The sequence below is a fragment of the Dermacentor silvarum genome, chromosome 8 (assembly GCF_013339745.2).
Source record: "Dermacentor silvarum isolate Dsil-2018 chromosome 8, BIME_Dsil_1.4, whole genome shotgun sequence".
Classification (NCBI taxonomy): Eukaryota; Metazoa; Arthropoda; class Arachnida; order Ixodida; family Ixodidae; genus Dermacentor; species Dermacentor silvarum.
In genome coordinates this window covers 46,307,455-46,319,508 of record NC_051161.1, presented here as the reverse complement: position 1 = coordinate 46,319,508, position 12,054 = coordinate 46,307,455, and the positions used below count along the sequence as shown (strand labels likewise).

General features: G+C 50.5%; 1 protein-coding gene across 3 annotated transcripts in view; it reads left to right on the top strand.

Moving 5' to 3' along the window:
• Positions 1-12,054, top strand: part of LOC119461145 (uncharacterized) — a 494,611-nt gene that overhangs the window by 420,989 nt on the left and 61,568 nt on the right. For all 3 annotated transcript variants that reach the window (XM_037722353.2, XM_049671791.1, XM_049671792.1), the window contains one exon: positions 360-1,441. In XM_037722353.2, coding sequence (XP_037578281.1) covers positions 360-1,441 — 1,082 coding nt within the window. The remainder of the gene's footprint in view (positions 1-359; positions 1,442-12,054) is intronic.

The window sequence follows — 12,054 nt, the reverse complement described above, 5'->3', positions numbered from 1 at the left end:
GATTACTATCGAGTCATTTTAAAAGGCGTGCGGCCGGAATAAAAGTAATCCCTAGGAAATCGCTTATCCATCACACATTCCCTATCATTTATCAATTTCGAATGCATTTTCTGAAGTAATTAACCTCTATACAGTAGTACCTACGGCCACTTGAAGTCAGGTCACATGAATATGCCTTTAGATTCCAGGTGCCTAAAGTCACACATCATAAAACACATACAGTCAGGTTCCGACCGATGAAGCGGGCGACAGTAATGCAAAATATTGTTCTATAGATGCATATAAGAAGTTCTACATGTTCCTTCAAACAATAGTGTTCAACGTGGCTACATCTATGTCTCTTTCCGTCGTTTGCGCAGGGAGCTCAAAGCCACGTCCGGTCAATGGATGCAGGACCTCTGCCGGAGGTCTAGCCGGCGCCGCAAGTTGAACGGACCCCCCGTCGCAGACGAGCTGGGCCGCGCTCTCCAATGCGCGCCGACGCAGCAGAGGCACGACCATGCAGGCCGACCCGCTGTCGAACACGCGACCTCTTCCCGTGCAGCCGCGACCGCACCGGCATCCTCGACCCACCAGCAGCCGCAACAACAGAGCGCCCGAGGCCTCGGCAACCACAGCGGCCCGAAGACGACGCCGCCCATGACCAGAACGACGCCCTCGGCGTCCCCTGACGCGCAACGACACCCGCAAGCGCGACTCCCCGGCGGCTACTCCTCCGGTCCTCGCCCGGACTCCCCTCAGTCCGCCACCGGCCACGACAGCCTGTCCTCGGACGTCTCGAGCGCCGCCGACTCGTCGGCCACACCCTTCCCGGCGTCCTCCGCCACGACCAGCAAGGCGACGTCCGAAGGCACGCCGCCCTTGTCTTCGACCGCCTGTCCGTCTCCCCCGACGGGCGTCCGCTGGGCGCCGCTGCGAGGTCCTCTGAGGACCCCGATCCGCAAGCTTCCTCGTCAGGGTTCCTCCCTGTCGTCTTCTAGCGACAGCGCGTCCGCCGAAGGCGGCAGACCGCTCCCTCATCATCACCAGCAGCAGCAGCCGCCGTTGTCCTCTTCGACGACGGCCGGCGACGACTCTCCGCCGCCCGTGCCCTTCCCCCGCACCAAGCGCCAGAGCCCGCAGCGCCAGCAGCCCCCGTCGCCCAAGCTCCAGGACAGCCCGTCGCCGCCGACCCAGAAGCAGCTGCTGGTGCCGGACTCGAAGCTTCCGCTGACGCCGTCGCTGTCGGCGCCGGCGTCGCCGGCGTTCCGTGATCGGTCCCGCAGTGCGCTCACGGTCACGTACAGCAGCCCTCCGAGCGTCCAGGACGGCCGAGGACAGACCCTGCCCGCGCGCAAGGCGACGGCGCCCGAGCTGACCGGTCTGGAGCGCGCCAAGGAGGTCGCCTTCCGCAGGGTGACCCTGGGCAGCGTTCGAATGGAGAGCGGCAGCACCACCACGGGTGAGTCGGTCGGGCCCACCCTTTTCAGCACAAGGTCTCGCCCCCCACCCCGTTCTCGTTTTTGTTTCGTGCCTCGGAGGCTCTGCCTCAATTCTTCTTACTGCCCGCGATGCTGCGATGTGGGCCTGTGCACCAACGCCTCTCGGAGTTACGGGCCAATTCCTACGGGCGGCCGCTTGCGCGAGAATCCAAAGCTGTACATCTGGTGGAACAACAGTAACCGAACCTTTGCATGCGTCTCCCAACAATTTCCCTGTACACAAATTCTAGTTAAGCTCTGAAGTCTATACACCACAAAGGCCAAAAAAGGTCTTTAAGAAAGCAAAGCAGTCTTCGAGCGGCATTTCCTTTCGTCCTTTGTCGTTTGCCTATACAGACAGCCTATAGAGAGCCTCTCAGTCATTTTCTCCGCGAATTTCATAGGTATGATGTCCATGGACAGCTTGTGCACTTGGGATATTACACGTTCTGCCGACTAATGTTTACGAGCTTCCATGCCAGCAGTTCACTCAGAAGTCTATGGACCACAATAAAAAAGAAAAAGAAGGGACTTAGGCTCGTATTGACATTTATCTGTAGACAGTATGTGCACTTTTTGATAGACAAAAGACAAGTCTTCCAAGGAAGCAAAGTGGTCTTCAAGAAGTGTAAAGTCAATCGCTTCGGAATCGCCTCCGCAATGGTCAGTGGGTATAGACCCGTAATGTACACGTTGAGTGACCGCACGCTACATATTTTTATTTGTGCTCTAGCGGTCACAAAGAAAAAGGGGGGTAGGAGAGAGGAGGGAAGGAACCATCGTTATGAATACAGATATATGCATACAAGTGTTCAAAATACAAATTGTCTTAGAAAAGACCGCATAGCTAGCAGCTGAAGTTGCTAAATGATGACACGCGTAAACAGGGTGCACTACTGAAGTGCCCTTTAACTAGAGGACACGAGTAAGGCTACGGTCCTTACTGTGTACTCATCTCTCTAACGGTAAGTATGTACCCCAGTAAACACTAACTAGGTCAAGGAGACGTTCATATGAAGCCATCTAGAAGCTCTGCTTTCACTATCCCGCGTTTTCCTCCTCTCACCCCGTGCGTAGTCGTGCACGTTCCACACAAGTTCCTTTTCTTTTGGCTTCGCACTGCCCCGCCATTCGTGTGTGTGTGTACACGTCTGTCGTGATTGTGTAGGGGGGGCTGCTGAATGTAGTTGCTTCGTTTTCAGTGCGTGACCCGCCGTGCACGCGTTTTCGTTTTCACCCCCCCCCCCCCCTTACTGTCCATCTCCCTGTCTTGCATATTTCTTTCTCCTTTTTTTCGCGAGCTCTGCGTTGCGTGATATTTATTCATTTTGTGGCCCGAAGCCGTTGTCCTTACGTGCGACTGTGTTGCGCGCACTGTGCCGGCGCGAGAGGAATCGATCGCAAATCATTCATTATGCTTGAAACAATGAAGAAGCGACCGAGAGAATAAAAAAAAAGGATAACCAGTAATAACTAGTCTGGTGGTTACGTTTAAAGGAGCATTAACGAGCAAAGGGGAACTTTGTTCTAAATAAACGGCAGACTCTGGCGTTTCTCTGAACTCACTGTGAAAATGTTTTCGCACGGTGAGAACGGCCATATTGTTGTTTTGCTTGTTTGTTGATCGAATAACTGCGCTCACACACTACCGAGGAATGACCAAGAAACCAGCACAGAAACAAGCAAACAAACAAACAGACAAATAAGCAAGCAAACAAAGACTTCTGGATTGTCATGGCGGCCAGTACATAAGAAGAAATGCAGGGGGCGTTACAATGTTGAAGTCCCCGCGCTAGCACCCGTGTAGGTCATGAATTTTGATATCGATGAACGAGGATATATATATATATATATATATATATATATATATATAGTGTGTGTGTGTGTGTGTGTGTGTGTCATACGTCATTAGGTCTATTTTTATTAATCATATCATACGCCAACAAATAATGGTACCATGGACAGCATGATTTCCTCTATGCTGTCCATGGTGTCATTGCCTTCTTATGTTATGAACTTGTGACTATATATACCTGCGTGTCGAGCGCGGAGGCGTCGTAACCGAGTAAGCGGGTAATTTATGCAAGAAATTGCACAATTGTTATAGGCCTTATAACTCCTGATGAGCGCAGGTTTGAGTGATGGATTATACCTACAATGGCCTGAATGAATTCTCTCAAACATGACCACTCCCGCTCGGATCGACGCATGTATATACTGCAGAGCTATGCGTCTCTGAACGCCGGCGAAATGCTAAATTTAGCTCCAATTTCGTCATTATCGTCGCGACAAAGGCACGATCTCTGCGAGCGACACATGTATCATCGAGTAATCGCTTCCACAATAATGTCAATGTAATGTATGTGGGCAGAACGGTTGCGACGATGTAATCGATAATAGTATAACATGCTTTCGTTACATGCGGCTTTAATAGCCGCCCTCCTACAATCTTAAAGACGTTTCACGTAAAAAATAAAATGCGGTAAGGGCAGAAGAAAGAGGAACGCACACGACAACAAATCGCATCACACGCAAAGTGTACGAGCTTCACCGACGCCATCGAGTCTATATCATAGTCCCGTCGTCGACAAGAATTCCAGCGCAGTTCGATCAAGATTTCAAGTTGCTGGTACTTGACCGACCGTGCATCGCATCAATCAAATCAACTTCGGTTCGGGCCAACAAATCTCGACGTTTTCTCCGTAATAAAAACTTCTGTCGCTCTTGCCGGGGCCTTCCGGTCCTCCATTGAGGACAGACACGTTGCGATCGTATACGCGCGCGAGATCGCGAATTCTCGAGAACCCCGCCTCTGTGTTCGTCGCGCATCAATTCAGATCGCACGATTCCCCGCCGGCCCGCATCAGCCGGTGGATCGCGCTCTGCTAGCGGGGCGTGTAACCGGGGTGCGCTGGGGAAATCCGTGATAGCCGCGGCGGCTACGGCGTTTTCGAGCAAGGGGGGCGAGAGTAATGGCGCGCCATGCCAGGTGGTTGTGTGCGTACACACGTACATACGATACGTACGATGTGTATTGAAGGGACCGACCGACCGTGCGTGCGTGGCTTTCTGAAGCGTGTATACGCCTATACAGCTCGTGCCATTATATACTCTCTTTCCGACGCCCTTTCCCGACTTGGGCGAGAAGTCGTGGCCGTTTTATTTTTTTTCCCGTGGCCACCTCGTTCACACGGCGCGCGGCAAAGCCGGGCATGTAGGCCGGCGAGCCCCCTTCGTATGGAAGAACCATATAGCGCGCGCGTCGATATACGTGCTTCTTGGCACAGCGGTCTATATACCGTCTCTCGACGCTCGTCGTGTACGTGTAACGGCCCTCGCTGTTATTTCTCTCGTGCTCTCGTCTCACCAATTCGGTGCAGTGCGGTGAGCCCCTGGGGTGTCGTGTCAGCCAATGAGAAGAAGATGGCGCTGTTCTCAGACAATTTCAAGTACACTTTTTAATTTATTTATGAAACTGTACTTGTTTATATAGTCGTGTTTGTGGGGCGTGTTCGTCTAATGTCCTCTGTGGATTCCTGGATTCGCTTTCCAAACTTTGGACGTGTCCGGGCTATTTGACTTTATTCAGGGTGTTTCGGTGCCCTTTGGGGTTTCATTTTGTTTGCCATGCGAGTATAATAAGCTCTCTTATCAACGAGGAGCGGTCGGTGCATCACTTGGAAGTATCAACCTCTGTTTCAATGTCGCGTCATTAAAATTTAAAATTAAAGAAGGTAACAAGAGCCCGCCGCGTGTTCCAAAGAAGGAAAATTAATAGTATCGCCCAATGCGCTCTACTAATCCTTCCGTTAATACTCCGTTCGATCGGCGTTGCTCGGAGAGCGATTAGAGGCGCACAGCGGAGGAGCCCCTTTTTCCATTTCTCTTAATCCTGGTTGGCTGACGTGGCCCAGTAGCCTTGGCTGCACTGCACGGATTTGGCGAGTGGGAGTATAGATGGATGGAAGTTTTTCCTTCCTTTTCTTCTTTTCCTCTCTCTCCTCTCTTTCGCCACCTTCTTTGCGCAAACGACGAGAGAGAGAAAATGTTCTGTGGTGACGCGTCCAGCGTGTCGAAATAGTTTGACGCCGCTGGCATGTCCTCATTGGCCTATATCATCATCTCCTTGCTTGAATGTCATCGCGTCGCGGGGCCCCGTTGTCCTTTCCGCTCGCATGCTTTAGGTTCAAGTTTCGATGCTCCATATATTTATATATGAGAAAAGCTGCCCGTGCTGATACTGTATTTTGTGCTCTTAGAACAAGGAAGCGTCTCAGGGTGGAGCCAACGTTTCGGCAATTATGGACTGGTCTTCGTCAGTGCAGCAGCTATTGAGCCGTTGTCTCGAAGAAGACATATCCTTTTGTCGAAACGTTTGCTCCAACCTGTGGCAGCATCTCCTAGGAAGTGGTGCGTGAGGCTCGCATCACTGGAAAGACCGCTGTTAAAATCACCTCATGACTCCGTCTTCCTGTAAACATCTGCCTTATTTCTGTGCTTTCGACTCGGGTTCGTGCGTGCATAGAGTGCTCGTTAATATTTTATTCTAGTTGTTTTTTTTTAACCTTCTTCATTCTTGCCTGAGTAGTGTACTAATGAATCGAGGACAGCCTTCTCTAAGGAAGCATATATCTTCCTATTTTGCTGCATTTAAAATTTTATAATTTGGAAGGCGATTCAATCTCCAGTTGACGTCGATCTATGACAATGTCTTCCTGAACGAATAGGGGTTGATAATGGGGTGGAGTCACTGCGCACGGCACTCTAACGCGTCACCGCTCACGCGAGGGAAGTAGTGTTTCGTGTTGTCTTTCTCTTCTCGTCCGTGTTTAATTGTGCGCTGGAACGATGTTGCATAATGCTAATCACAACCAACTAGCCCAGCTGTCCACGCTTAGGAAGTAGGGGGAGCGTCAGACTATTTCATTTTTTTTTTTTACTGCACTATCTTCAGGATCAGCCCTCGAAAAAAGCCAGAAACACATACCCAATACAGAAAAGAGTGTGTGTGTGGGAGGCGGATGAGGAAGGGGGGGGGGGGGGGGGCGGTTACATGGCTCTCTAGGAAAGATATTGTCTGTTGTCATTAAGAAAAATAATATAAAAGACTTCCGCTGTTGGTTTGTGCAGGGTTTCTGCCTACGGTGTTGTTCTTGTAAGCTTTGCAGATAGACAAAGATGTTCTATTGTTGCTGGATCGTTTGCGAAAGAACATAACGCCGTTGAAATACTAAGAGGTAGTGGCGGGGATCGCTAGACGCACTTGACAAGGCTCGCCGGGCTGGTGCCTACCGATGCACATGCGCAACTGTGAAATAGCGACGCGTTCCGGGATTTGTTTTTCGCTGGCATGTCTCCGTTGGTTGCCGAGTCGGTTCCGTTGATTAGAGCAAGCGGTACTGTAGTGGACGAAGACGACGTTGTGTCCATCGCAAATAAGTTATTGAGGAGATGGCGGTGGTCCGATTTTGAGAGCTGTCAGAGTGAATGAGTTCAGAGCTAGAGTCTCCAGATTCGTTGTGTTCGTTATGGAGAAGTGACAGGAGGAGCCCTGTGAGAGAGAGAGAGATAGAGAGAGAGAAACACACTTTCATGAAACCTGGGAATGTTTGCTTGGCCATGCGGCCTAGCATGCTAGCTAGTCCAGGTTACTATATGGGGTGACATGTGAGAGCACTCGTACGTGTGAAAATACCATTCGTGAGTCACTTACGCCCAAGTGCAAGTCAAGGCGACGTATATATTTTCCTAGAAACGGTGTTTCGCTAGAAATGACAAGGGCGGCCGATCGCCTCCCTGTGCAGACCTTTTGGTCGGTATGTTATACAGTTGCTGAAGGAATTCAGCCTAGGTTTCCCCCACTCGGCTGTACGGTCATGTTTAGTGGCCCCGTTTGTTTCAGAGGCAGAGGCTATTGTGTGTTCCTTCTGACGGAATGATTCGCGCGTCAACGACATTGTGCTCGCGTTTCTCATACTTTCTTCTTTGTTGCATTCTTTCGTTTATTTCTGTCCTATAACTCACGTGAAAAAGCCTAAGCCACGTGCCTCCCGTGTCGCCATCTTGCCCGTCTGCAAAAAAAATAAATAATAATAATAATGATCTGGGCCGCGCTAAAAAAAATTATCTCTCTCTCTCTCTCTCCCCGTATATATAGCATCTCCTGTGTGTATATGGTATTTCCTGCAGATACGTGGGCTCAGTGGCTGTAAAAACCTATCGCCCCCAAGCGTGGACGTTCTCAACTCTCTCTTTTGCAACTTCGCTGCCCTTCTTTATTGAACAAATTGCGTGCTTGTCTGTGCTTCTGAAGGGTTGGGTGTCCAGGTGCAGCCTAACTCATTTCTCATATCTCTCCCTTTTCTTCTTCTTTCCTTATTTTTTTAAAAAACACGGCTGGAATAATATCGTGCGCTGCTTCTTCCTCATCTTGCGCCAAGCAGCAGCAGCAGCAGCAGAAGCCGTGCCATTTTTAGCCACTCGGCGATAAGGCTCGGCGGCGGGCGAGATAAGCGCGGCTGCTGCATCCGCGTTGCTTCGGTATTCGGCGATCTTGTGCGCAGAGAGAAAGCGAAGACTCCTGCAAGCGAGTCTACAGAGGCTTGCGAGCGAGCGCGCATTGCATCGCAATGCCGCGCGGGGCGGCCGCGTTAAATAATTTCCCCGCGGCGCCTATAGCGCGATCTCAGTGATTGCGAGAGCCTCAGCTGTGTAGCATGCGGCGTGAAAGAGCGTCTTAGCTCGGGCAGTGCATAAAGGACTTGCGAAATTGGAAGCGACCGTTTTATTATACCTATTCATTTCGCCCGAATCGCGTGAGATGTATACGCTGAAGTGCGCGGCGTTCCGCGAAGCCCCTCTGTCTGCGTTCCAGTGAAGCAAACAGGCCTGTCGGCGGTGTTTTATGCGCGACGTCGAAAAAAAAAATGTATAGCCAGATTCGTTTTGCTTGGGGCACGTGTGTACAGATGGCCTGAAAAGTTTACGGGACACGGCTGCCGGGACGAATGTGATTTTCTGCTCTGTTTAGGCGTGGCGCTTTTAATTTAATAGATGTCATTGCGTGGGTCGTAAACACTATTACAAACTGAAACTTTGCATTCGGGACTTTGTTCCCAGACTTAGCGGGAATTCAGCTTCTTCACAATCCGTGGGTCTCGTAAACTTCCGTGGCTTACTGTACTTGAATAAAAAAAAAAAAGGGGGGGGGGGGGGGGGCGACAACAGGCGCGGTGCGTTTTTTAGCAAGACCAATTCTTTTCTCTTTCGTATCGGATTTGATGGCAGCGTATGAACTGGTTAAAATGTCAAAGATGACGCATTCTTCTGAAGGCTGCTTGGAGCTAGCCAACACCACACTGACACGCTTCGTCTCCTGTGCCAGCAACGAAAACTTTTAACACGTCTTGGTACGCGTATAGCGGCAATCGAAAGAGCTTCATGCACCGCATTGGTGTCTATACGAAACTATTGACAAATACTGCGAGTGCATGAGACATACTGGCTGTAAGCGAGAGACCATGGGTGCGATCTCAGGCATCGGCGACCTCATTATGGTGGAAGAAGAATGCAACAACGCTTGTGTACCCTGGTATCGACAGAGCCTCGTATTCACAACAAGCTCTTACGCATGTTCGTAAGAGCAAGTTCTAGCCTATCGCGACGCTGCACATGTCATAAGACGACCGGCCAATCGCAAAGAGTGCTTATGAAAGAATAGTTTTGTCAATTCAACCCAGGAATCCCAGTTTTTTTACGTGGTTCAAGTCGACGCGCACCAATGTTTATCGGTGGTACGTTCAGTAACAGCGTAGCTTCGAGAGGAACAAAAAAGAAAAAAAAAACCGTCAGGCCGGGATAATTTAACAATTTTATTCCAATTATTTTCCTTTTCGCGCATCGTCAGTGGTCCAAGCGGCACTCTGCCTACGTCATTCACTGTGACCGGCCCGTCTTGATTGGTAGACGATTAGGAAGGAATATAGACTGGCACGAAATTTCGGCTCGTCTTGATTGGTAGACGATTAGGAAGAAATATAGACTGGCACGAAAAGAATCCTAACGTTACACTGGAATATGCGAAATTCCGTAAGCAGGCTCTCCCACGCGTCTAACTTGTCCTTACCATTATGGCTACGTTGCCGTTAGTAGTGCAGTTAAAGATGAGACGCGCTTTTTGAAAGCTTGGATTGTGCTGGGACAAAAGGCGGCAGGAATAATGTCACCGTCAATCATATAGACACCTTATTTACGATTCTAGACCAAGGTCCGCCATCTTGGTTAGGTCAGACAACCTGCGTGGAGAAGCGCACTTGCAAAAATGTCGCATATCCCCTATTTCATGCTTTTTTGTTCCGATTCATGTTGCATGCGTTGTACCGCTGCCAACCCGCTTCCCTGCGGCTCTCGCCAAACGTATCGTCGACAAAAGTATATCCTCGCCAAACGTACCCTCGACAAACGTGTATCCTCGATAAACGTACCCTCGACAAACGTATAGTATCCTCGCCTTGATATGCGTTGTACCGCTACCAAAACGCTTCCCTGCGGTTCTCGCCAAACGTACCCTCGCCAAACGTACCCTCGACAAACGTACCCTCGACAAACGTATCCTCGCCAAACGTATCCTCGCCAAACGTATCCTCGCCAAACGTATCTTCGCCAAACGAAAGACACGAGCTATCGCTGCAGCGAGTCACGAGGGAGAACGGACTTACGGAGGCCTTTTTTTCTTTAACTGCCGCGTGTTTTGGAGCGGGGTGTATGTATGAATACATGGGCAGCCGCACACACGCGGCGCCATTCTTTTTCGAGTGGAGAAGCCCTTCCTGGCTTCGGCTCAAATTGGGCGGAACCGCCGCCTGCGGGCCGGCTCCGTATCCGGGCAAACATTTGTCGCGGCGACACCACAAAAGCCGCCTAATGGTGCTTCGTGTACATACACAACCGCGAGCGACAATGGAAAGATGTACAAAAAGGAGCAAAAGGATCTTAAGAGCGCCGCGCGACAAGGGCAAGAGGCAGCAGCGGCGCGCCGTTCCGACGCGCGCACAATGCCTCAAGGTGGCGTTGGCTCTTTGCTGGACAAGGTTACGCAAACGACGACGACGACTATCTCTCTCTCTCCGGTATATAGTGTGGTCGCGTGCGGCGCTGCCGGCGGTATCCGCGGTTGCGAACGGCGTGTGGTTGTGAGGCAAGTTCCTGGGACGGACGTCCCTCGAACGCGCGTTGCTATGGTTCACGCCTCGGGGCTGCCGAGGCGTGAACGCTGCCCAGCTGCCCAGCTGACCGCATCTGGCGCAGTAGGCATGTTTTGTTTCCGCGAGGTAAAGGAGAAGAACGTGCGTTTTCCCGAACGATGTCCGAGCTTTGTGCTCGAGAATCTTGCGGCGACGCAGAATGTGTGACGGTTGTGTAAGGTCTTCCGAGGCGGCAGGGAATCAGTGTATTCGCGTACGAGTGAGCGAGTGCAGTCGAACGCTTCTACAACGAAATGACTTGTATAACGAATTACTTCGTATGACCAGGCAAAACTCCTACATGGCACGTGTATTGTAAACGCCTCTATACAGAAAATACCTCTACAACGAATCAACGTGTACAACGAAGGAATATAGGCTTCCCGTGGGCTCATTTGTTCCTTTGCAACGAATGCACGTAGCGGTGCCGCCACATCCCTCCGTAGCCGCCACTACGCGGCTGTGCGCACAAGGAAGTTTGTGCCAACGGGCGGAAAGGTCCGGACACCGCAATATAGCTTAAGTAGCCCCTCCCTTCCCCTCTGCTTTCAACCAACGGGATGATCTCCTCAGAACTGATGAATTACGACATCGTCGAGGCCATCAAAGATGGGATGGAGGCGAAGGTCGACGAAGTCAGCAGTGTTGAAGAGCCTGTCGTATCTAGACTATAGTCTAGACCGGAGATTGAGACTAGGACTGGAATCTCCGGTCTAGACTAGTCTAGACCGGAGGTCCCAATACAGTATTTGGCTATGGGACCTCCTTTTGTATTTCGCATCTGTGAAAACTTGTAACCACTTTGAAGCAGTAAACTTGTAAACCAAGAATTTTCATTTTAGAGGCAATACCGGCATTCGACGCTCTGTAGCTGTACCTTGCTCCACTCCCGCATTTCTCCGCTGAGCATGCCGCAAACTTCGTTAACATAGCGCCGGTTGTCATCACACTTTCCCGCAAATGAAGTGTGCAAAAGAAAATTAGCGACTTAATTCACTAAGTATCTCTTGAATTTATGCTAAATAAATATATTTTTTGCCCTACATGCGTAGCCTGTTCAATTACGAGTGGTACTGTTCGCGGTCTTTACAACAAAGTGATCGCTGTATAACGAAGGCTTTTGAAGTCCCAAGCGTTTCGTTATAAAAGCGCGTTTGAATGTGTAACTAAGTGGAGTGACTGAGTAGGTGAATGGGTGGGTGAATAAGTGAGCCAGATAGAGGGGCGAATGAATGGGTGGAACGGTTGTGCAAGGTCTTACGAGGCGTCAGGCAATCGAGGTCCTTGCATGTGGCTGAGTTAGTGCGCAAGGGAATGAATGAGTAGCTGAGCCTGCAGGGGGAGTAATTGAG